The sequence below is a fragment of the Marmota flaviventris genome, chromosome 5 (assembly GCF_047511675.1).
Source record: "Marmota flaviventris isolate mMarFla1 chromosome 5, mMarFla1.hap1, whole genome shotgun sequence".
NCBI classification, from domain to species: domain Eukaryota; kingdom Metazoa; phylum Chordata; class Mammalia; order Rodentia; family Sciuridae; genus Marmota; species Marmota flaviventris.
Genome location: NC_092502.1, coordinates 61,560,660 through 61,585,233, shown reverse-complemented (window position 1 = coordinate 61,585,233; position 24,574 = coordinate 61,560,660). Strand labels below are relative to the sequence as shown.

The 24,574-nt window shown below is 39.9% G+C and overlaps 1 protein-coding gene across 2 annotated transcripts in view; it reads left to right on the top strand.

The window, feature by feature from the left end:
• The window catches only part of Hmgxb3 (HMG-box containing 3), a 53,306-nt gene that overhangs the window by 24,155 nt on the left and 4,577 nt on the right, over positions 1-24,574 (top strand). The window contains exons 7-18 of one of the 2 annotated variants that reach the window (XM_027949280.2): positions 319-737; positions 2,807-2,982; positions 3,116-3,213; positions 6,054-6,152; positions 7,905-8,054; positions 12,331-12,632; positions 13,044-13,171; positions 17,131-17,262; positions 18,158-18,342; positions 21,994-22,213; positions 23,233-23,366; positions 24,288-24,404. In XM_027949280.2, coding sequence (XP_027805081.2) covers positions 319-737; positions 2,807-2,982; positions 3,116-3,213; positions 6,054-6,152; positions 7,905-8,054; positions 12,331-12,632; positions 13,044-13,171; positions 17,131-17,262; positions 18,158-18,342; positions 21,994-22,213; positions 23,233-23,366; positions 24,288-24,404 — 2,160 coding nt within the window. The remainder of the gene's footprint in view (positions 1-318; positions 738-2,806; positions 2,983-3,115; positions 3,214-6,053; positions 6,153-7,904; positions 8,055-12,330; positions 12,633-13,043; positions 13,172-17,130; positions 17,263-18,157; positions 18,343-21,993; positions 22,214-23,232; positions 23,367-24,287; positions 24,405-24,574) is intronic. The other variant, XM_027949281.2, reaches the window with a different exon arrangement.

Sequence of the window (24,574 nt, the reverse complement as noted above, 5' to 3'; positions counted from 1 at the left end):
GCCCAATATGACATATGTCATTCTCTTCTCTAGGAGCTTTGAAAATTAAGACTAAAAAATTGCCAACGTTTATTTGATGAAAAAGCTGTATGCCAAAAAGAAATTTGTTAGAAGGAGAATAGATTTATCCTGAGTATTTAACTATAGTGAAGGTACCTTGGGATCAGAAGACTTAGATTCATTTTGTACTTGTAAGTTAGCCCCTTCTTTGTGGACTTCAGTTTTCTATGTTATTATTAAGAGAATCATCTGAGAGAATATTTGTGTGTGGTGTTGTCACTTGTAAAATGCATACAATATAGTCTTTCTTTTTTCTAGGAAAAGCCAGCCAAAGTCAAAGTAGAATTGGCTTCAGGTGTCTCTTCCAGAAGTTCTATGGTTAAAAGAAATCAGCAGCCTGTCACCACTGAGCAAAACTCTTCTAAAGAAAATGCCTCCAAACTGACTCTGGAAAACTCAGAAGCTGTAAGCCAGCTCTTAAATGTAGCTCCTCCAAGAGAAGTGGGTGAGGAGAATGAGTGGGAGGAAGTGATCATCTCCGATGCCCATGTTTGGGTTAAGGAAGCTCCTGAGAGTCGTGGTACAGCAGTCCCTAAGACGCCAGTTGTCAAGAGTGGTGTGCAGTCCGAAGTCATTTTGGGGACAACTGAGAATGACATTCCTGGACCAGACATACCACCACCAGCTGAGGGGACCAGCACCTCTAGTCCGCTCTCTGCTCCTAAGAAATCTGCAGGGTAAGTCAATATGGTTATAGATTATTGAGACTGTGTCTGTAGCAGCTTTGGAAATGCCCCACATTTGCTTTGTCCCGTGTCCTTAACAGCATTCTTGTAAGAGGTAGCAGAGCCATGATAAAGGTTCCTCTTTTAGAGATACAGAAACCAAGGCCTAGAGACATGTAATGATTTGCCTTTCCCCCTATGCTTTGCTGTCCATGCTCTGCTTTCAGATTCCTGTATACTTTTTCTTGTCAATTCCTAAAGCATTTGTGAGAATCTCTCTGGTACAAGCTCTGGGCAGTATTAAAAACTATGAGTTACCAATCCTGGGTATCATATCTGGAAAGTGAAGCCTTATACCCTATAGAAAGAGTTCTTAACTGCTATTCAGAAGATGCAGTTCTAGTTATAACCTTCCCTTGGCAGAGTCATTTCATACCTCTTGGCTTCAGTTTTCTTTTCTGAAAAATCTTGAGTTGGATATTTAAAAATATCCTCTTTAGGCTAAGGTTGTAGCTCAGTGGTAGAGCGCATGCCTTGCATGTGTGAGGCACTGGGTTTGATCCTTACCATCACATAAAAATAAAGAAGTACAGTAAAAGTATTGCTGGGCGCAGTGGCACATGCCTGTAATCCCAGTGGCTTGGGAGGCTGAGACAGGAGGATATCCAGTTCAAAGCCAGTCTCAGCAACTTAGGCACCTAACAATTCAGCAAGACCCTGACTCTAAATAAAATGTTTAAAAAGAACTTAGGATGTGGCTTAGTGGTTAAACGCCCCTGCATTCAATCCCTGATAGCCAAAACAAATAAACAAAAAAGGTATTGTGTTCATCTACAACTGTGTGACTGTGTAAAACATGCAACTCAGCACCTTACAAAAGAGGCGGATGTCAGTAAGTTTGGGCCTTTTTTTCACTTGTTTCTTCTTTATTAAAGGCTTAACTGGATTCTCCGTGTTGCCCTTGTAGCAGGCTATTGTGTTCTTACAACTGAAGGTTTTTGTTTGTTTATATCAGTGGCTCTAAAGTGGGATCAGCTTTGCCCCCAGGGACATTTTGGCAGTGTTTAAAGATATTTTTAGTTGCCACAACTGGGAAGGGGTTTTTCTGCTAGAATCTAGAGGGATGCTAAACATCCTTCAATGTGTAGAATAGCCTTCCACAACAAACAATATATCTGTCTCAAAATGTTAATAATACCAAGTTTGAAATTCTGGTTTATATTAATGATTTTTAATATTTATTTTTGAGTAGAAAATATTCATGCGATCAAAACTCAAAAAGTACAAGGAATAAACATTAAAAAAAACTCACTCCTATCCCATTATTTAGTCATTCATTTTTTAGAGACAGTTTTTCCAACAAAAAAGGTATTGTGTCCATCTACATCTGATGCTTCTAGAGATAGTTTTAAGCATATACAAATATGTATATATATGTGTGTTTGTTTTCCTATGTGTGTTCTTTAACACAAATGGTAGCATAGCATACTTCTATGTCTTGCTTTTTTTTTTAAATCTGTATACTTTGGAGATAGTTTAATATCCTTTAAGAATGAAGTTGTGATCTTTAAGTCAACTTTTGTTTGTGGCATGTTAATCACGTTAGCAACTGAGGAGGCCTTCTGTGATACAAGCCTTGTGCTTAGTATTGGTGCTTCTAAGATGAAGAAAACATATAGTTGGTTCTCCAGCCTCTAAGCTGCCTTTATGTGGGAGGCTTGTACCCTTTAAGCACTTGCTTTAATTAGAGGCAGTGAAATATCATAACTATAATACCTATTGGTAGTATACACTGTTGACATTGTTGTATACTTTTGAATCTTTGTAATGATCCCATAAATATATAAGTAATTACTACCCCATTCTACATATTAGAAATTTGAGATTAACAGAAGAGTGAAATCACTTGCCCAGAGCCGAGATACATAATGATTGAATCTGAACTCAGTCTGTCTGATCTGATAGTTTAACTTCTGAACTATCTTCTAATAAAATGCTGTTTGGAAATACCATTTTGGTTTTCTTCCCCTTGGTCCAGAATTTCTAGGAGATTCCCTTCTTGTTTCTTTTTTTTCCCCTAGATTTGACCTGCTCACCACTGGACCCAGAGCCCCAGAGCTTAAAGGCAGAGCACGGGGAAAGCCCTCATTACTGGCTGCAGCCAGACCCATGAGAGCAATTCTGCCAGCCCCAGCTAATATAGGGCGAGGCAGCAGCATAGGACTGCCCAGGGCCAGGCAGGCCTTTCCCCTGAGTGGTAAGAGCTGAGACAGACCTTGGAGGAGGGGCTGTCTGATGGGAGGGGAGCAGAAGTAGGGTGGAGAGTGGAGAAAAGAGACTTGGGAAACTGAATGCATATAAGTCACCAGTTTGACTCCTGGGTTTCTCAGATAAGACTCCTTCTGTGAGGACTTGTGGCCTGAAGCCAAGCACACTGAAGCAGCTGGGCCAGCCCATCCAGCAGCCATCTAGCACCTGTGAAGTGAAGGTAAGACCTATCCCCCAAAAAGGGAGTTTGGAGCTATGGCTGCTTCTATATAATTTATCAAATCCCCTAGGCAAAAGGCAGTTCTTAAACTGGTAGGTCTCTGGGAGGAGGTTAATGTGAATGATTTAAGTCATGTCTTTTTATAAAAGAATATATGTTTTTAAATCTTCTATTTAGAAATAATGTACAATTTAGGGGAAAATTGCCCCCCCAAAAAAGTACAGAGACCACCCATATACTTTTTATTAAGTCACTTATTAGTGTATTAGCCCATTTTACTTTATCATTAATGTTTCTGCACAACCCTCCCCTGTATGTGTACACATACATGTGTATATATAAGATATTCATAATTTAAGAGTAAGTTATATGGCTTTTTACTCCTTAATACTTTGTGTATTTCCAGAGAATAGGGATAGTCTTTTACTGATACATTGATGCACCGTTTAAATAAATTAACTCATGTATTTTGATAGTGGGGATTGAACCCTATCCCCAATCCTTTTTATTTTGAGAGGTCTCACTAAATTGCTTGTTAAGTGCTAAGGCTCTCCTCAAATTTGCAGTCCTCCTCCTTTAGCTTCCTCAGTTGCTAGGATTGCAGGCATGCACCATCAAGCCTAGCTTGATGCATATTAATTTCATATTCATGTTCTAGTTTTGTCAGTTTTACAAGTTACATAAACATTTCCCCCTTCAGTATAGGATCCAGTCTAGGATTAGACATTGCATTTAGTTTTAATAATCTGTTTAGTCTCCCCACCCCCTTTAAAAAGCCACAAGCTGTTTTGCTAGTCTTAAGTCATTTAACAGGTACATGAAATTGTATATTCTAAAATTCAACTTAAATTCACCTTATAGAATAATTAATTTAGAATGCCTTTGTTTTTATTTATATGAATGCATGGTTATTATAGAAGATACAGAAAATTCAGGTAAAGAAAGAAGAAAATAAATCCTTTATGATCTGCCATGTAGAATTAACCTGCTGTTTCAGTTTTCAGGTCTTTTCCTGAATTTGTGTTTATTTTTTTAATATAATTTAAAACCTAAAACATGACTCTTATTCCATGTACTAGTTTGTATCATATCTTTCATTCTATTTAGTAATAATTGTTATTAAAGATTTTCCTAGGTATCAAAATTCCATGTATCCAAGCATATTCTTAGATTTTTAAAATTTATTTTTTAATTTTTTTATGTAAATATGGTTAGCATAGTTATTCTCAAAAATTCTCTAGGTCAGCATTGTTTAGACTATACTGTGACTTCAGTGACACATCTTTTTGTGTTTTTCTCTTTTGTTTTTTGCTTAGAATTGAAGCAGGGCCTCCTACATGCTAGCCAAGAAATCTACTACTGAGGCACAGTGATAAACCCAGCAGCCCAGTAATAAACAAATTTTTACAGTATAGCCCAGTAAATAGACATATTAAGTATTTTAATGAAACAGTTCCCTTGTTATGTGTTTCCTATTCCTGTTGGTAAAATGGGTTTACCCTTTAAATTTATTTCATGACCTCTTGGGGTGGATTGTAGCCTGTGGTTTTTGAGTGGTCATGGACCAGGTTAGAATAGGAGAATCAATCTGCCATCTCCCTTGCTATGTGCTTCCTTTTTTTTTTTTTTCCTGATACTTGGGTGCTTTACCACTGAGCTTTTTTTTTTTTTTTATCCCCACCCTTTTTATTTTTTATTTTGAGACAGGATCTTGCAAAGTTGATGAATGCTTCACTAAGTTGGCTAAGGCTGGCCTCAAGTGTGTAATTCTCCCGCCTCAGCCTCCTGAGTTGCTGGGATTACAGGTGTGCACCACTGTGCCCAGCTGCTATATGGTCTTTGTAGGTTGACTTTCTTTGTTTAACATTCTAAATTTGCCTTGACAAATAGCAACTAGCTTTTACTTGGAGGGTTGTTCTGTTTCTCACCCAGATGTGGTGGCAGCTCTGAGTGAATGTATATATTAGTTTGCTTTTCATTGCTGAGATAAAATACCTGAGAAAATCAAAAGAGGAAAGATTTTAGAGGTTTCAGTCCATAGTCACTTGGGGTTTTTGTTTTGGGGCTGTGGTAAGGCAGAACATTTTGCATTGGTGTACAAGCCATCAGCAAATGAAGCTTTGGGGAACATTCCAGATCCAGATTATAACAGTGTATGATTTGGTGGTGCAGATGGAAGGTATTAGTCAACTTCCAGCCCCTAGAATCCCTTCATGTATACTCTGTCACTTGAATAAACACTCAGTCTTCTCTGTAGTTTCCTTTTGACCAGCAACTCTGGGTGTTTGTTAAAAAGCCACAAGCTGTTTTGCTAGTCTTAAGTCATTTAACAGGTACATGAAATTATATATTCTAAAATTCAACTTAAATTCACCTAATAGAATAATTAATTTAGAATGCCTTTGTTTTTATTTATATAAATACTTAAAGAGCCTTTGAAAATTTTATAGGTAGTAGTAAAGGAGGAAAACAACCATGATCTTCCTCTTACCTTGTGACATTTAGTGACAAGTCTTCCACACTCCTTCTATACTAACATTTGTCAATTATATATTTGTGTATAGAGTTATTATATGTTTTTATCATGTGATAATTATCAGTCTGATTCATGGTGTTCTTGGTACACAGTGTTAGTAGCTATATGGAGAAGTCTGGCAACCCCTGGACATGCCACTTAGCCTTTGGTGGGCTGGTGACTGCTGGTTGGCAGTCCAGAGGACTTATTTGGAGGAGAGCTCAACAAATTCCCCAGGAAGCCATTTCCTTAAGTTGTTTGAGGACACAGACCTCAGGAGTTTGAGGTTTAAAAGTAGCACTAAATAACTTATTCTGATCCACAGATACCAGGTGGCCCGAACAACAGGACTTCTCAGGTGAAAGTTGTAGAGGTCAAGCCTGACATGTTTCCTCCGTATAAGTACAGCTGCACTGTCACACTGGTAAGCCACATGGTGGTATTGCTTTGGTACTTTAGGAAGCATACGAAGCTGGGGAAGAAGGTGGTGGTAGCTTAGAGTGAGAGCAGGGTCAGATAAAAGTTGTTAATGTCAAAGATCCTGCCACCCGTACAGATGATCATTTCTGGGTGAGTGTGCTAGGCTGTCTAGGGTTTTTTCCTGATGTCTATAATGCATAAACCAGCTGAGATCAGGATATTTATGTTGAGAGTAGTCAGAGATGAGAATGTAGTCCAGATTTAGCATTCAGCAGTCTTTGAACTTTTTGGCCTAGAAAGTGTGATTCACAAATAAGTTTTAAGCATTTTTCTCCCTAAAACAGACATTCAACACTAGTATCTTAAAGGGTTTGAGAAGGAATTTAGTAAAACAACTTGTTTTGTTTAGCCTAGCATTTCCAATGAGTTTCCTTCCCCTTTTTCCTTTTATTTTTACCCTAACACATATTAACATCTTGATAAAATGAATGTATGACTTTTGCAAGGTAAGCAGCATGGAACAGTGGAACAAACACTGTAGACAGTTGGAAGACTGTTCAAAAGTAGTTCTGGCTGTGTTCCTGGCCTGCCATACGGTCCTAAATGAGACTCTGTATCTTGTCCTCAGTTTTGCCACCTATAAAATGCTGCATTAGTTTAGGTATCTTTGAGGCTCCTATCACTCAACATTCTGTAGTTCTGTTGGTCCTTAAGGTTACAACCAGTCAGATTGTTTATGGCAGTCTCTCTGGCTGATTTAAGTAAGTTAAACAGATTTTGAAAGCAAAAAAAAAAAAAAAATCCCACTTTATAATGACAGGTTTTGAAAGTGTCTTTTTTTTTCATTCGAAAAGTATTTTTTAAAAAATATTTCTTTAGTTATAGATGGACACAATACCTTTATTTTATTTGTTTTATTATTTTGATGTGGTGCCAGGTCCCAGTGCCTCATGCATGCTAGGCAAGCGCTCTACTATTGAGCTTACCCAGGTGTGATGGGGCATGCTTGTAGTCCCAGCTACTTGGGAGGCTGAAGCAGAAGGATTACTTGAGTCCAGGAGTTCCAGGCCAGCTCTGTATATATATATATATATATATATAATTTAGCATTTTTGTGCCTAGCTCTATATTGAGTATTTAGTAGAGAACAAGATATCACAGTGTAGAGGATTAATGCCTGCTCTGGTCTTATCTCTAAGAAGATTGTCACTTATCATGGAGATCTGCTTATGATTTCTTTTTCTAATGACCTAATTACTGCCTTTCCTATACCTTCCATATCCTCATTTGTTTTGGCAACAGGAAGCTAGTAGGTTTACCATCTACCCAGCTCTCTTCTTGGGTTGATTAGACAGTATGGTCATAGGAGCCCAGATGCTAAAGTTGTCAAGTTTTTCATAGCTTTGAGTCCAGAAGTCACAGTTTATTCATAGGAGGGCTTGAAATCTTAGATTTGCCGTAGAGTAGCACTCCTCATTCAAGTAGATTGCTTACTCTGCCACTGCATGGACCCTGAGGTATTTAGGTTTCTTACCCTTGAAATTCGACTCACTAATTTCATAGATAGTGAAGGATTAAATTATATAGACTGTTAAAATTGAAAAGCATCTTGCTTCAGGACTTTTTGGAAACTAAGCTAAATCTGGTTTGTAATTGCCATTTTCTTCTCTGACTTACAGCTAGTCATCCTGGTTTGAGGCTCTGCCCAGGTTCAACCTAACATTAGTAGAATTAAATGTTGATCTTACTTTTTTAGGATTTGGGCCTGGCTACATCAAGAGGCCGGGGAAAGTGCAAGAATCCCTCTTGTAGCTATGTCTACACCAACCGGCACAAACCTAGGATTTGTCCCAGCTGTGGTTTTAACCTTACCAAAGACCGGACTGAGAAAACTACCAAGGCCATTGTGAGTTCTATTCTCAGATAAGTCCCTTAGCCTTGTGATGGGCTCTGTTAGTAAACCTGCTTTAATAGAAATAAAAGTACATTGAATAGTAGCTAGAGCATCAGAACTAGACCTAGGTTGTATGTTCTATACCTCAGCAAATGCTTTCCTCCTGGACCTTGTCTTTGTTGCTGAGGTGAGGGAATTGCCCAGTGTTATAGTCTGTTTTTCTGTTGTCCAACAGACTACTTGAGACCAAATAATTTGTAAAGAACAGAGTTTTATTTAGTTCACAGTTCTGGAGGCTGGGAAGTATAAGAACATGGTATCAGCATCTGGGTCATAGAGCAAAGAGCCAGAGAGCTCACTTTATAACTTCTGTAGTAACTCTTTAATCCATTAGTCTGCTCCTGGATTAATTATTCATGAGGGCTCCCAGTCACCTCCCAAAAGTCTCGTCTCAAATTCCTTAATAAATGGAAAAAAAAAAGTCTTGAGGATTTAAGTTTCAACCACCAAAGTTTGGGAGATGCATTCAAACCATACATTGATATCTGAGAACCAAGTGTTCATCCACTGAAAAGAATGGAAGCACAGACCTTAAATAGGAAAGGGCTGCGTCCTCTTAGCTCTGAGGCCTGGTACATGACCTGTCAGTTGATTTATTCTTTCAGTAAACAGTAAATTCCAACCTTAAGACTTTTGTTGGTTAAATTGTCATTTCTCACCAGGTTCCTTGGAAAGCATTTTGCTAGTCACAAAGCTCTTGTTATAGCAGTCTTAACAAACCTGTTCGCTGAAGCTGGACCAAAGTACTTGAATAGTAACATGCATTCCACTTGGCTCCTTAGGGCTATTTTTTAAAATTGTTAGAACCAGGAAAAATAGGCATTTTCAAAGGTCCTTAGAATTTCCACAAGTGCCTTTAAGAAAATTCTGGTTGTGGGTGGACAGAATGCCTTTATTTAGTTTATTTATTTTTATGTGGTGCTGAGGATCAAACCCAGTGCCTCACAGATGCTAGGCAAGTGCTTTGCCACTGAGCTACAGCCCCAGCCCCAGCCCCAGCCCCTCCTTAGGGACATTTTTTTTTTTTTTTACAAAGCTTTTTTGTTGTACAGAAAGTAAAAATGCTTTTACAATCTCAGTGTAACTGGTAGTCACGGACAGTTGACTCACCAATCACAGCTCTCCATGTTACAGCAAGAGTCTTACACAAAAAAACCTAACAATGCTTACAATTTTCTGGGGCAAAATCCCCAAGCTTGGTGGTGGATTACCAAGAGGGACTAAAAGGAGGAAGGCGGAATATCACAGGAGCTATTCTTTGGCTTATTGGGTGGGTGGGCGTCCTTGGGTTTGTATCACAGCTCCCTTTTTTTTTTAAAAAAAAAAACAGCTATCAAATCTATGAGCAGTCCAACCAATACTGAACAGTTCTGTTTTTGCAGTTTGTCTGGGGTCTTAATCATCTTCTCCTTCATCATCTGTTTCTCTCTTCCTCTTTTCACCTTTCCCTTACGTGCATTTTTTAAAGTGGAAAAAAAGAGAGAGAGAGAGAATATGAATCTGAGAGGCGTAAGATGAGGGTAAGCAGATCTGCCCTGCGGGGAGTTGGGAAGGGAGGGTACAAGGTCTAGGGTGGAGTCTGGCCATTCAGCGTATAAACTGAACCTCAAAAGATAAAAGCAGGATTTGGATAGAAGGGGAAGGCATATTCAAGGATGGGAATGAGCAAAAGTAAAGAGTGTGTGGGAAGTTTGGCGTGGGAAGTAAGGAAAACAAGACCTAAAAACATTGGGACCGCATCATGGAAGGTTTTGAATGCCAGGTTAGAGAGTCTGTTCTTTAGGCAGTGGGTCCCACTGAAGGTCCATGAGCCAGGGAGAGGCTTAGAGGAAGGTTGTTTCAGGAGAGAGGCTTATGGGAGTTTGGGAATAGACAGGACTAGAGATGGGGAGAACTACTTCAAGCTGAAAGTTTCTGCATGTGGCCTTTCTGGTGATGAACACACCACCACCACCTTTCCAGTCTGTTTCTGGCCTTGAGGAAGTATTCTGAGGTCACTGACCTTGTGATGAGGGGAAGTGAAACTAAAGTATATAGGTAGTAGTGGCTCCATGGGAAAAGTACTGGGACTAGGAATGGAGAGACCTGGCTGGGAGTGACTCCGAGTTGGAAGCTTCCCTCTCCTGAGCTTTTGTTTTCCATTTGGTAAAACAAAGCAAGTGAGCTGGGCATTTTACTCCAAGCCAGGAGCCCTAGGAAAGACCCAAAATAGAGCTTCAAGGGGTCTGTAAACCCCTGCACTTGTGTGCAAAATTGGTCTATAGCCTTTACCAGTTTTTCTTGGTCCACTGAAGTGCCCCCTGCTGGAGGTGAGCTTTCTTCCTGAATTTTCCGTGAATTCTGTATGTTCTTCCCATAGCGTTAATCACATCCTGTATCAACTTTTCTTAACTGGAGACCATAATCCCTTCTAGGTAGTGTATCTGTTTTCCCCACCTCTGACTCTAGAGCTCATATACACATGTGTGGCTCTGTAAATTTGGGGATGGAATTGAGTCTGTGTAGGTAGGTGTTTTGAGCATTCCTTTCTCTTTCCATTTATTTCCTTTTGGCTCTTTATGTGATTTGCAGTATAGAAATGGATGTTGCTCTGTAGGTCTAGGATGGTGAAATAATTTAACTTTTCAGGCCAAGCAGGAACTGTTTAAGGACCTCTATTAAGTGGTAGCTGCCCATGCTCAGGACCCTCATCTTCAGACTTTCCCTCAACATATTTTCCTTCATTCTTCAATCTCCTGAAGATTGGAGAAATGAAATGTAATTATTGTTTCCTAAAAAGTAAAACTGAGGTCAGAAACCAGGGCCTTTGTGTCTGTTGCCCTTTGGAGCCACCTGGTGGCCATATATATCCAGGCAGTTTGCCTTCAGCTGCTGTAATTAAGACGTCTCTGGGCTGGAATAGCCTTCAGTTCTTTTTCTTTTTTATAATGTTTTTGTTGTTGTTGTTGTAAGACATTTACTTATTTATTTTTATGTGGTGCTAAGGATTAAACCCATTGCCTTGCATGTGCTAGCTCTACTCAACCTCAACCCCAGCTCCTAGCCTTCAGTTCTTTATCCTTCATTACTAGGTTGGAGTCAAAGGATAGTATTCCTTTCATGTAGTCTTCCAGTTCATGGTTCAACAGGTCATGTTTGGGAACATACACGATCTCCCAGCTTGTCATTCAGCTCTTCTGAAGCCATTACTTCTTTCTTCCTTTCAACTATCTTGCCTGCCATGGGCCAGGCCTTCAGAGGTGAATTGGATGGCTTCTTCTCCTGAGGAACTTAGAATCTAGCATAAAGAAAGATCTGTAATCAAATTGTTACAGATAAAAGTTGTTGTAGGTATACAGAGTTAATTAAACTCCTTATTAAGCAATTAACATTATAAAGCCATGTAAGATGTGTCTGGCAGTTTGTATGCCTTGGGCTTTGTAGATTATCTGGGAACTTAACTTATGAAAGGGTGGGGTATGGGGGAGTGTTGATTTAGCAACTATGAGAGGCTGAATCCTCTAGTAGAAGGATGCTCTTGGGGAGCACAAAGGAGTCAGTGATTCAGGTTGTATTGGCAAAAAGGATCAGGAAGGAGCCTCTATTCAAAAGCGATCCACCTGAGAAGGATCTGTTTCTCATGAGTAATTCAGAACCTTGTTCCTAGAAGCCTCTGTATAGTGTGTAAAATTCCCTTATACCCAGAAGCCATAAAGAATTAAAGACAAATACTTCAAGCAATACAAACTCTTGAGTATTAGAACTACCATAGTCTTCATTGTATCATAGGCACTATGCTAAATTGTTTACTTGTTTTATCTCACTTAATCCATGCAATAACTCTAGATTTCTAGTATTTTTCATCCATTATTTCACAGATGAGGAAATTGAGGCTCATAAATTGCCTTCTACAGGTACAGCCCTTAACTGGTATCACCGGAACTAAAACCCAGGTCTACTGCTATCCTCCTGATGAATGGGAGCTTACAATTAAATCCATTACCAAAAGATGTGTATAATCTCATTTTCCTGAAAGAAAAATAGTCCCAGAGAGAGAGAAAGAGAGAGAGAGACAGACATACAGACAGCCTTTAGCCACACAATGAGTTATTTGCTGAGCTTTTCAGGAATGTAGCTAGGTTTAACACCTCTTAGTCATGGGCCCAGCCCTCTGCTGCCTGCCAGCTTTCATGGTTTTAGCTGGAACCTAGCTCATTTTTCCCTGATAATTATTTCATTCTGTTCCCAGGAGGCAAGCTCATCACTTTCAGATGGGCTGAGTGCCACAGAGCCCCTGAGTGCAGCCCAGAGGGAGATCCAGCGCCAGTCCACACTGCAGCTACTGCGAAAAGTCCTGCAGATTCCTGAGAATGAGTCAGAGCTGGCTGAGGTCTTTGCCTTGATTCATGAACTCAATAGCTCTCGACTTATCTTGTCCAACGTGAGTGAGGAGACAGTCACCATTGAGCAGACCTCTTGGTCGAATTATTATGAGTCTCCATCCACGCAGTGCCTTCTCTGTAGCAGCCCATTATTCAAAGGGGAACAGAAGTAAGTACCCTTTTACTCTGCCCCTAGCTCCCAATGCACTTGACATATTTCCCCTTTCTTCAGACAGCTTTAAAGCTGTAATCTTTAAAGATGTTATTCTTTGCTTTCCTTAGACTTCCAAATCTTTCCAGTTGCTAAATGTAATTAGTAATTGTTATTTCTATTATTATGATCACTTTAGGATTTAGATTACATCTGGACTACCCAGCATAATATGTGGGTTTGGAAGTTCAACAGATAGAAACATCCACCTAGAAAAAATTAGATCCCAAACTCCAGCACCTTCCTTTGCCCATTGAATTAAAGTGTTGAGAATTTTGCCACTGGTCACTGACAAGTCAGTCTTATGCCCAAGACCTGCATGAAGAGATTAATTTCCCTGTTTTTTGTTGATGGTGTTTTTTGTACCAGTTCCCTGGCCGGGCCCCAAGAGTGCTGGCTGCTGACAGCTAGCCGACTGCAGGTGGTGACCGCCCAGGTGAAGATGTGTCTGAACCCTCATTGTCTGGCTCTGCACAGCTTCATGGACATCTACACAGGTGAGTACCAACCTTTTATTCTCCTCAGGCATTTCTAAAGCAGGCTTAAGAACTGCTGTCTGGGTCAAAGCTCTGGTCCTGTGTGCCCTGAATCTACTCAATGGGGATTCTGAGGAAAAGGGGTCTTCCTTCTGACTGGCTCATCTCCAGAAGATGACCTTTACCTCTCAAATGTTAGGGCTCTGTTGTGAAGAGTTTACAACAAAGTTAGCTTAAAAATTATGGATTTTGAGGGTGGATACATCAAAGTACATTACATGCATATATGTGAATGTCACACAGAAACCTATTATTGTGTACAATGAATACATGATAATAATAATAAATCAGAAAAAAAATAGATCTTAGCCAGGCATGATGGTAGTGCCTATAATTTCATCTACTTGGGAGACTGAGGTAGGAAGATGGCAAGTTTGAGGACAGCCTAGGCAACTTAGTGAGACCCTGTTTCAAGATAAAAATTTTAAAGGGCCAGAATGTAGCTCAGTGGTAGAGGATTTGCCTAGCATGTATGAAGTGCTGGGTTCAATTCCTGCTATTACCAAAAAAAAAAAAAAGGGAGAGATTTTTCACTGTGAAAAAGCTGGAGAATGTACACAAATAATAAGAAGAACCTGAAAATTAATAGTGATCCTATTGCCATGAGATGAACACTTGTATTCTCTAGCCGACCAGATATGTCCCTTCATCTATGCAAAATATAAGAAATTATGGAAAGGTTTTTAAGTTTTTCTTTGAACAAAAGGGTATTATGGAACAAAAGGGTACTATGGTAGCCTATTTTTGGAAACATACTTTTAAAATTTATCCATATATCATGTGCCAGCAAATAAAGAAATGACCTTTTTTTTTTTTTTGGTGTTTGAGGTGCTAGGGATCAAACCTAGGGCCTTGAACATGCTAGTCAAGACTCTATCACTGAGCTATATCCCCAGACCTACATGAAAGTTTTTTCAAGAGGTGTGTGGAGCTCCATTTTACAGTCTTGCTTATAATTAGATATTTGTGTAGATCCTTAATTATTTCTCTGGACAAATTCTCACAAGTAGTATTGCTGCATGTTTATGCCCTTGCTTCCCATTATTCATCAGTGTCATGGATTATTGAACACCTGTCATCTACTAACCATTGTTGAGAGTTTGGTTGAATCCTGAGTTTTATATGTGAAATTGAGTACTACTAACCATTCAAAATGCTTATTTCTTCTCTTGGTCTTAAGAACCTTATGTTCCCTTATTTTGAATTCATGTTTTTAATTAGTCTTGTGTTGAGTTTGTATTATTTTATTCTCTTGCCAGCAGTTAATGAGAGTACTCATTTCCTTGTACTCGATTATAATAGAGTACCTATTTCTGTATAGACCAATACTTAGGATTATATAGTTTTTAAATTAAAATTCTTTTTCAAATTTACATGTAGTAAAATTTGCTTTGTTGTTGTACAGTTCTGAGAGTTCTGATATATGCAGAGTTGTGTACCTGCCACCTGTCAACATATAGAACAGGTCTGTCACTCCTAAACATATTTTGTTCTTTTATTGCCAAACCCACCCACAGCCTGCTAACCTTTGGCAGCTGATTGATCTTTCTCATCCCTGTAGTGTTGGCCAGAATGTCATATAAATGTAGCAATAGTATGTAGCCTTTTGAATGTGGCATCTTTGAATAAGCATAATCCTGTGAGATTTGTCCATATTGTGTGCATCGCTGGTTTGATCTGTTTAACTGTTGAGTAATTTGAATATGCCATAGTACCTAGGATGTTTGGGTTAGTAGAGCTGCTACAAACATTCATCTGCAGGCTTATTAAGTTCTCATTTCTCTTGAGTAAATACCTAGGAGTCAGATTGCTGTTTCATGGTAAGTTTATGTTCAGTTTTACAAGAAACTACCAAACCATTTATGAAAAGTACCATTTTGTATTCTCTCCGACACCATGTGAGAGTTGCATTTATCTTTGCATGCTAGCATTTGGTAGTGTCTTTGTTGTTGTTTTATAGCCACACTACTATTGGTGTGTATAGTGATACCTCATTGCTATTTTAATATTTATTTCCCCAGTTACTAATAATGTATGTATGAACATATGTAGTCTTTGGTAAAAGATCTGTGTTAACATCTTTGGTCTGCTGTATTATTGTTGAGTTTTTGAGAATTCTTTGTATATTCTGGACACAGGTTTTTGTAAAAGTTTTATAATTCTATTCACATTTAGATCTATGATCCATTTCTAATTTTTATATAAAATATGAGGTCCAGATTGAATTCAATGTTTGTATATGTATGTCCAGTTATATCACCATGCGTTGAAAAGACAGTCTTTTCTCCATTGACTTGTTTTTGCTCTTTTATTAAAAATTAGCTGACCACATATGTGACTCTGTATGTCTCTCCTTTGGCTAGTACCACAGTGTTGACTATTATAACTGTATGGTGAATCTTACGATCAAGTAGAATGAGCCCTCCAATCTTTTTTTACAGAATTGTTTTTGGTTAGTTTACTTCTTTGGTGTTTCCGTATAAATTTAAGAGTTGTGAATAGCTGCAAAATCCCACTAGAATTTTAATTGAGATTGTGTTGAATTTATAGATGGAAAATATAATATGCTTAAAAATATTAGATCTTCCAGCTCACAAACATGGTTTTTTCTTCATTTTATTAAGTTTTTGTTTTTAACTGTTAACAGTTTTCATCTTTAAAAATTCCATCAGTTTTTGTAGTTTTCAGCACATAGGTCCTACGTGTATTTTGTTAAATTTATGCCTGTGTCTGTCTTTTTCTTAAAGTAAAAGACATGGTTCTGTTTTTAACTATTCATTGCTAGTATAGAGATAGGGTTGAATTTTGTTGACTTTGTATCCAGTGACCTGGATAAACTCATTTATTAGGAGCTTTTTATAGATTAGCATTGGAATGTTTTAAAGTTTGTCAGTTTGATAGTTAAGAACTGGTATATCATTTATTAATGTGTTTCTTTGGTTACTAGGAAGAGAATATGTGTTTTTTATGCCCTTTGTGGGTTTCTTCCTATGATGTAAATTTCTTTTGTGAATGTTTCCATTCTTCTTTTGGGCTTTGTTTTTCTTTTCTTACTTTTTTTTTGTACTTGGCATTGAGCCACATCCCCAGCCATTTGTTTTCTTTTGAGACAGGGTCTCCACTAAGTTGATTAAGGCCTTGCTAAGTTGCTGAGGCTGGCCTTGAACTTGCAATCCTCCTGCCTCAGCCTCTCGAGTCACTGGGATTATAGGTGTGCACCACCATGCCCAGCTTTGTTTTGTTTATTTTATGTATTGTGATTTTGGGGGCACCAAGGGTTTCTTTTACTTTTAGTTTTGATTTTTGGGTAACTAGAACTTTGACCTTATTGTTTCAGCCTTTGCTATCATACTTAGAAAGTCCTTTCCCTCTCCTCTATACCCCTTTTCACTGGGAACATATATGTCAGAATTTGCTTTTGTGCAAATTTGTGTGTTATATTTCATACAAATGTAAAATCACCTTCCTTTATTTGTCTTAAATTGACTGCGTTTAAATTCCTCTGGTTGTTTTATTCCAGGATTTGGTTTAGGGGTGATTTTATAGCCTTGGATATATCCCCTACACACCCCTGGGCTAAAGGATGCCCCTGACTCTTCCCCATGGTGCACTTGTGTGAGGTATAGAGGAAGAGTGATTCCTTCGGTCCTGAGGACTGAGCTGGGGGGTAGGGAAATGTTTCTTTCTTTTTTAATTGGAAAAAATACAAATATACTATACATATTATTTCATTATTTTTTTAATTTAATAGTACATTGTAGGCAACTTCTTGTCAGAGCAGTTAGGTTTCCTTTGTTTTAAAGATGCATAGTTTCCTATTTTTTGAATGTACCATAAGTATTCTTCTATTGATGGGCATTTGGCTAGTTTCCATTATGTATGATGTTACAGTCAACTCCTTGTTGCCTTTTTACCTGCAGGTCTCTTTAATGTGGGAAACAAGCTGCTAGTAAGCTTGGATTTACTTTTTGCAATCCGAAACCAGATCAAGCTGGGAGAGGACCCCAGAGTGTCTGTCAGTGTTGTGCTGAAGTCAGTGCAGGAACAGACAGGTAAGGTCATCTTCTTCCCTTTTCCAAGGTTATCCTAAGCATCCTGAAAATTTTCAGTGATAGGCCTTGGTTATGTCCCAGAAGAGTCTGGTATTTTGAAAAGAAGATATTCTTGACTTCCTAATATACTCTTCCTTTTGAGTTTTATAAATGCCAGACTAACTTTGGAGAGCATGAGTCTCTCCATGCACCCAGGAATCTTCAGCAAGGGATCACAGTTGACTTTTAGAATCATATCCTTTGGTCATAAGTAGTGTGGCCTCACAGCATGTCATACTCATTGTGGACACACAGCTCCTAGATGTCTGCTAATAGTCCCAACCTTGTGCTGAGACCTGAGGGTGAGGATCATCCTCTTACTATCTAGAGGCTTGGCCCCTTTGCTATTCTGCTTCTGTTTGTGCTTTCCTCATCCCATTCCCACAGGCTCCAGTCCTTACTTTTTCCTGCTGTGAGTGGAGTGGAGCAAGATGCTAGCGCCACACAGACCTGTGTTTGAGACTTAGCTCTGCTACTTAGTGGCAGTATGAGTTTTGCACAAGTTATTCTGTGCTTCTGTTTCTTCTGTGATTAAATGAGGATAATAATAGCTCCTGGTTTATAGAGAATTAAACTCATGTGAGAATTAAATTAGGTATCATTTTCAAGGCCTTCAGAACAGCATCTCGTACCTAGGAGATGCCTCATACAAGGCAACTGCCATTTCAATTGGAATAGTCCCTTAGGTTGCCTCTGAGCACTGGAAGGCCAAGTGTCTACCTTCCAAATCATTAGTATGCTTGGGTGTTTCTAGGGGAGAATCAGTGTTATAGGTTTCTGTTCTTGCTGGGCACTGCTAATCTCTAGTGCCTTCAGGTCTTCTTTGAACTTCTGAGTGTTCTTGCTGTCCTTCCAGAGAAGACTCTGACCTCAGAGGAAATGAGCCAGCTGCAGGAGTTGCTGTGCAATGGTTATTGGGCTTTCGAGTGCCTCACTGTGCGAGACTACAACGATATGATCTGTGGTATCTGTGGCGTGGCCCCCAAAGTGGAAATGGCTCAGAGGAGTGAAGAGAATGTGCTGGCCCTGAAGAGTGTGGAGGTAAGTGTCTCTCAGTCACCATGGGTGACCCTAAGAACTGTCCTCCCACTTTGGCAGCCACCTTCCAGCATGATGTCCCCAGGGATAGATGGCTCCAGTCCTGTCTAGGGGAAGCCAGTTTCTTTTTTCCTTGCACAGCCCAGGGTTTCATCTGAGGAAAGCCAGAAGGAAATAGGCATTTGTTAACTCATGTATACATGTAACTAGAGGCCCTTTTTAAACCTTTTAGTTATTTATTTTTTGGTGCTGGGGATTGGACCCAGGGCCTCATGCATGCTAAGTACACGTTCTACCATTGAGCTACAACCCCAACCCTTAGATATACTGTTTATACCCTTGAAAAATAGTAGTAAAAGATGCAAAGTTTCTTTTCTCATGGATCTCACATTCTGATTTTGGGGAGATGGATAGGAAACTAATATTTGTCAGATAGTGATGGGTGCTGTGGAACACAGTAAAGCAGAGCAAGGGGAAGGAAAGGGTGGAAAAGGGCATTTTTTTGTTGTGTTTTAAATAGTTGGGAATATCTCTGAGACGATGGCTTTTGAGTAGAGATCTGAAACCATGTACCTTGGGAAAAAACATTCCAGACAGAGGAGCAGCAAGAACAGGCTCTGAATCGTGCTCTGCTGGGCACAGTTGAGGAGCAACAAGGCTGTTGTGGCCAGAGTAAGTGGTAGAGGGAGTGTAAGAATGAATGAGGTTCAGAGGCTTCAGGAAGCAGGGCCCTACCTAGGGTCTCGTTAAGTAAGGATTTCCACAGTGAAATGGTCAAGGATATTGGAGAAAAAGAACAACCTAAGCTGATGTGGGTTCTAAACTGAAAATTTCCCCCAAAAATTAACGCCAAATTCGGATGTTATTATGGACTCATTGTAACAAATATCCAAGAAATGTATTACTCCAATCATAGGAGAAGAATACAGCAAAAGCAGATAATGTTTCCCCAATTTATTGTGTAAGACAATATAACTATTTAATTTAATAAAAAGAAAAAAGAAACTGGGACTGATTGTAGTCATGAATACGGATGTCAAAGTCCTGAATAAAATATAGCAATCATATCTAATAATGTATCAAGTAATGCATCATGACCAAGTTTATCACCAGAAGGCAAGATTGTTTTATCATTAGAAAATATATCAATGCAATTCACTATTTAGCATATTAAAGGAGAAAACTCATGCATAAGTAGTTGGGTATTTTAAAAGCTTTCAGTATGATTCAACACCCTTTTATGACAAAGTCTTAGCAAATTAAAAAGAATAAGAAAAGCTTGTACAGAATTTTTAAAAATCCCATAGATGATGCTTTCCTGTAATAAATCACATGGAGAAGTTAGGCATGGAGTGCCTCTTGGATATGCTAATAGTTGAGCTGAGGTTCGAGGTTTCTACCTCTGACTTCTGTCATAGTGAACTAGAGGACTGGGAGGAGATTAGGCACCAGACCTGCAACTCATGTGTTTACTTCCAGGGAAGATTCAGGAGCTCTGCAGAACAGTTTGGTATCTTTTGTCAAGGCCAGCTAAGCATATTAGGAACTTTCATGCATTTTCCTATCTCTTTCCTCCTAATTAGAAAAACAAAGCACATATACTGATCAAATGCTAATTTCTAATTGAAGGGTGGTATGCATAACATGATATGTGTGTCAAAACAAGCATAATACCTCCTGAAGCCTGTCTATCTATCTATCTGTCTGTCTGTCTGTTTATGCCGAGGATGGAACCTAGGGCGGAAACTAGGGCCTTTGGCATGCCAGGCAGTGCTCTACCACTGAGTTGTATCCCCAGCCTTCCTGTAGCTTTTTAGGTGTTCCTTGTAGATAAAATGAACTAGATAAAAAACTTTATGTGAACCATTGCTTTTGTGCATTTTCTCACCAAATGGCTGTTTCCCCTCTCATTCAAATTGGCTTTCTAATGGTAATAGTAATAATAATGCCACTAAGAATTATTAAGCATTTTATTAAATATGCCTAAGTCTAATATTTGCTAAGTGCTTTACTGAATGACTTAATTCTTACAACTCTATGAGAATTTTATAGATACAGGCACTGAAGCCCATGGGGATTTGCCTAAGCCCACTCAGCCTGGTAGTATGGGTCTGAGATGTGCACTTGGATCTGGCCTGCTGACTCGAGCCTGTGCTGTTTAAGCACTGCTGGGATCATCAAGTAGGGTTTTGGAGCTCTGGTGTTTCTCATTTCATCTGACCATCACGGGATTTTTGTTTCCAAAATAGATAGAGGCCTTCCTCTTTGCAAAGCCTGCACATCTCCTAGTCATACCTGGCACCTCCCCTGTCCCAATCAGGGCTCCTCCATCTCGGCATGGAGTAGTATTCCTTCCCTCTCAGTTTGTAGCGTCTCTTCCCTTCTCTGGTATCAGTTACTTCTTTCTCGAAAACCAGGACTTTATTCTGCTTCTTTTGCATGTGAACAGTGGTGTGACTTGGAGGGGAGAGATGTTATGAAGTCTATGAAATAAAACAGGAAGTTATTGAAGGAAAACTAACAATGCAGTTAGTCACTGAGGAGACTGCTTCAGGGACTAATGATAATAGCCATTCCAGTTGGTATACTCAGTTGGTATTTCATGTCCCTAGCTGCTTGTGGAGAGGGTGGGCTCATTTGGCTCCCTTCCTAGGCAGGTGTGAAATGGTGGTGGTACAGAAGTTTGCCCTTTACTCACAGCTTGCACTAAGCATCCTGTGAAGTGATGAACAAAGAGGAATAAAATGGGGGAGATGCCTTTGTTGTAGAGCAGTCTCCCAGATTTTAGCACAGTGATTCTTAAACTTTTCAGTGTGGAGGGCTTGCTGGACCCCTCCCACAGGGTTTATGATTCAGTAGGTCTGGAGTAAGGGCAAAGACTTCTAACGAGTTTGCAGGTGATGCTCATGCTGCTAGTCCAGACCACTCACCTAGGGGAATTTTTTCAAATGCAAAACAAGGGGTAGAGTTCATACAGATTAAGACCCAGGTATTTATTTGCTTTTCATGGTCAGTGCTGGGGATTGAACCCACGGCCTCACACATGCAGATGCTAGATGCCTATAATAGATGAGTAATGCTGCCTAGAAGAGGAAATAGCTGTGTACTACACAAGGAGCCTGGGAGAGCCTTCTGAAGGAGGGGAGGAATCCACAGGGCTTTGACCAGTAGAATTTAATTAAATAGTGTTCTAATTATTCTTGCATCCAGGTATTGGGATTGAGGGTTGTGTTTTAGAATAAAACATACATTCACATTCTTGTTTCATCCCTAGCTCTAGTATCTCACCTCATAGATTCCCCCAGACTCATTTATTAGGACTTAACTAAAAAAATGTCTGGTATTATAGGCACTTAAACAGTAGCTCCCCTTCCCTTGCAGACTGTAAATGACATGAATAAAAGAATAGAAACAAAGGGACTTGGGGACTGTTTCAGTCTGGAAGAGTACTATGGCATGGAAGAAAGAAAACGCAATTGGGTACTGAATTGTCAAGTTCAAATTCAGAAGTAGGCCCACAGTGCATGGCTGTCAGACCCCATCCTTCACTGAGCCTTGGTTTCCCGTGTACATAACAAAAGGGAGAAGACTGTTGTGTTACTAAAATTCTGTGGCTCCTACAGCTTGCTTTTTTATTTTATCTTGGCCCTTTAGTTCACCTGGCCTGAATTCTTGGCCTCCAGTGAGGTGAATGTGGAGGACTTCTGGGCCACAATGGAGACAGAGGTGATTGAGCAGGTGGCGTTCCCTGCCAGCATCCCTATCACCAAGTTCGATGCCTCTGTTATTGCCCCTTTCTTCCCACCACTCATGAGAGGAGCTGTGGTCGTCAACACTGAGAAAGACAAAAGCCTGGATGTGCAGCCAGTACCTGGTAAGGCTACCTGGTGGCTGACAGGGGTCAGGGAATGAATGACTCACTCAGAGTCCAAGACATTGTCTGTGGCAAGACAGCATAGTGGTAGAGAGAAAGCCAGGCCCACCTAGAGGACTCCTTCTAGAAAGGTGATAGCCCATGACAAAAAGCCCCTAGAGTTTAAAGTCATGTTTGAGAGTTTTGAAGAGTTATCAGACTATGCCATAGAACACACACAGCTCCCTGTCAGCCCTCTAGGGTGTACTGCACTGAGTAGTGGAAATCTTACAAAAAAAAAAAATACTGATGATAAATCTCCAGTCCCAAAGATTTTCATTGAGAAAGTGTAGGGGAGGCCATGGAATCTGCCTTCAAAACTCATTTTTCAGGTGTTTTTGCAGATGGTTTGAAGAGCCCTCGACTAACTATACAGAGCATAATTTTCTGACAACGTGAGTTTGATTCCTTATTATCCCATTTAGCAGCTCTGTGACCTCTGGCAAGTTCATGGTCTTGAGCCTTTAACTGCAGCTCATAGTCAGAAATGTTTTGCATCATGACATGAAATGATATCCACATATATGCATATGTGTATATATATATAACTGAAACAAAACTTTCACAAAACAGTACCTTTCTTTACCAAGTGCAATATGCTTTGTTTTTTATTTTATGTTTAAAATTCTGGATATGGCCTATTGGGTTGATTTCCTTAAGATACTGTGATCTACTGGTTCTCAAACATTGTTTCCAAACATTAGTTATTGAAGTTCTGTCTAATAGTTGCTGCTTCAAGACCCAGGAATTTTTTGTAAGACTACTGCACAGTTTCCTTGATAAGCCAGTTGGAGCATAGTATATAGAGAGCATTTTTAAAGAGACAGCTACTACTTCTCATTGCTGTAGGTGTAGTAAGTATCTGTCCTCTTGGTTCTAAAAAACAGAAGGATCTCATCCTTAAGCATGGGGGTAGGGACTGCCCATGACCTCTGACTGCTGGTGGCACTGTCTCCCATTAGCACTGTTGTCTCTTGCAGGCAATGGCAGTGCCTTGGTGAGGTTGCTCCAGGAGGGCACCTGCAAGATTGAGGAGATTGGCTCCTACAGTGAGGAGGAGCTGCGGCACCTGCTGGGTCAATGTGGAATCCCCTTCGGAGCAGAAGACACCAGAGTGAGTGTCTGGGGCAGTGGTGGACTCAAGGCTTTGGGAATAGACTGGTTGGTTTGTGTTTCTAAGAAGGATATGAACATTTGTTAGTAGGCACCTGTGTTGGGCAGAGGGTGCTTGCTGGTAGTCAGGGAACCTGGGAGATAGCAGCAGCCAGATCGTGACTTCATGTAAGGTGTTGACCTCCAGTAGGTTTCCATCTGTTGAAAGTTGTGGGCCCAGGAGTTTTTTGTAAGGCTGCTGTGCAGTATCCTTCATTAGCCAATTTCATCAGCATAGTGTAGAGATACCATTTTTAAAATGACAGTTGCTACTTTTCTTGTTGCTGCAGGTGTAGTAAGCATCAGTAAGTAAGTAGTAAGACTCTGGGATCAAGAATCCTGACTCTAATTACTGTGTATGACCTTGGATAAGTTGTCTTATATTTTAAACGTCATTTTTGTCACTCGTAAAATTGAAATAACTAAAATACCGGCCTCATGAAGTTGTTATAAGAAATGCACATTACATAGTGTCTGGTTTTCAAACTCTTAGAAAGTGGATGCTATTACATACACATGTATGTATGGGTTATATCAACCCATTATTTACTTTCCTTCATATTTCTGTAGTGTTAAAAATGTTATTTTTCCTTCAAATTCAGATTCATGTGTTAGCTCCTCATTGAAGGTTTCTCTGACCTTTAAAAAGCAGAAAAACCTAGGCCCCAGAGTCTGTCAGTCTTGCTGGCTTTGTTTGTGACCCATTCTTTTGAGCCTCCTGTTGCCTGACTGGAAGAGGTTGGGCTGGGTGGGGCTCCAAGGCCCTCTCTGGCCAGGCAGTTGATCCTTTTGCTTTTGGTATGGAGTAGGCACTTGGTGCTGAGCACCAGGCCTGGTCCTTTAGCATTCACTCCTGCATTTTTATTTTGTCTTCCTTCTCCAGGACCAACTCTGCTTCTCCTTATTGGCCCTCTATGAATCTGTACAGAATGGAGCCAGAGCTAGACAGCCCCCACCTCATCTCACTGGGGGTAAGATCTATAAAGTGTGCCCCCATCAGGTAAGAAGATAACAAAGAGCAACTTGGGGTGAACTAACTAATTGTGAACTGCCCACACAGAATTGGAGCCAACTCATTCTTTGGGGGTTGGGACTTTAGTCACCCTGCAGCCTGTGGAGTAGCTGGTGCCATCCTGTGGGCTGGTAATGGAGCTTGGGTCACCTCAGTGT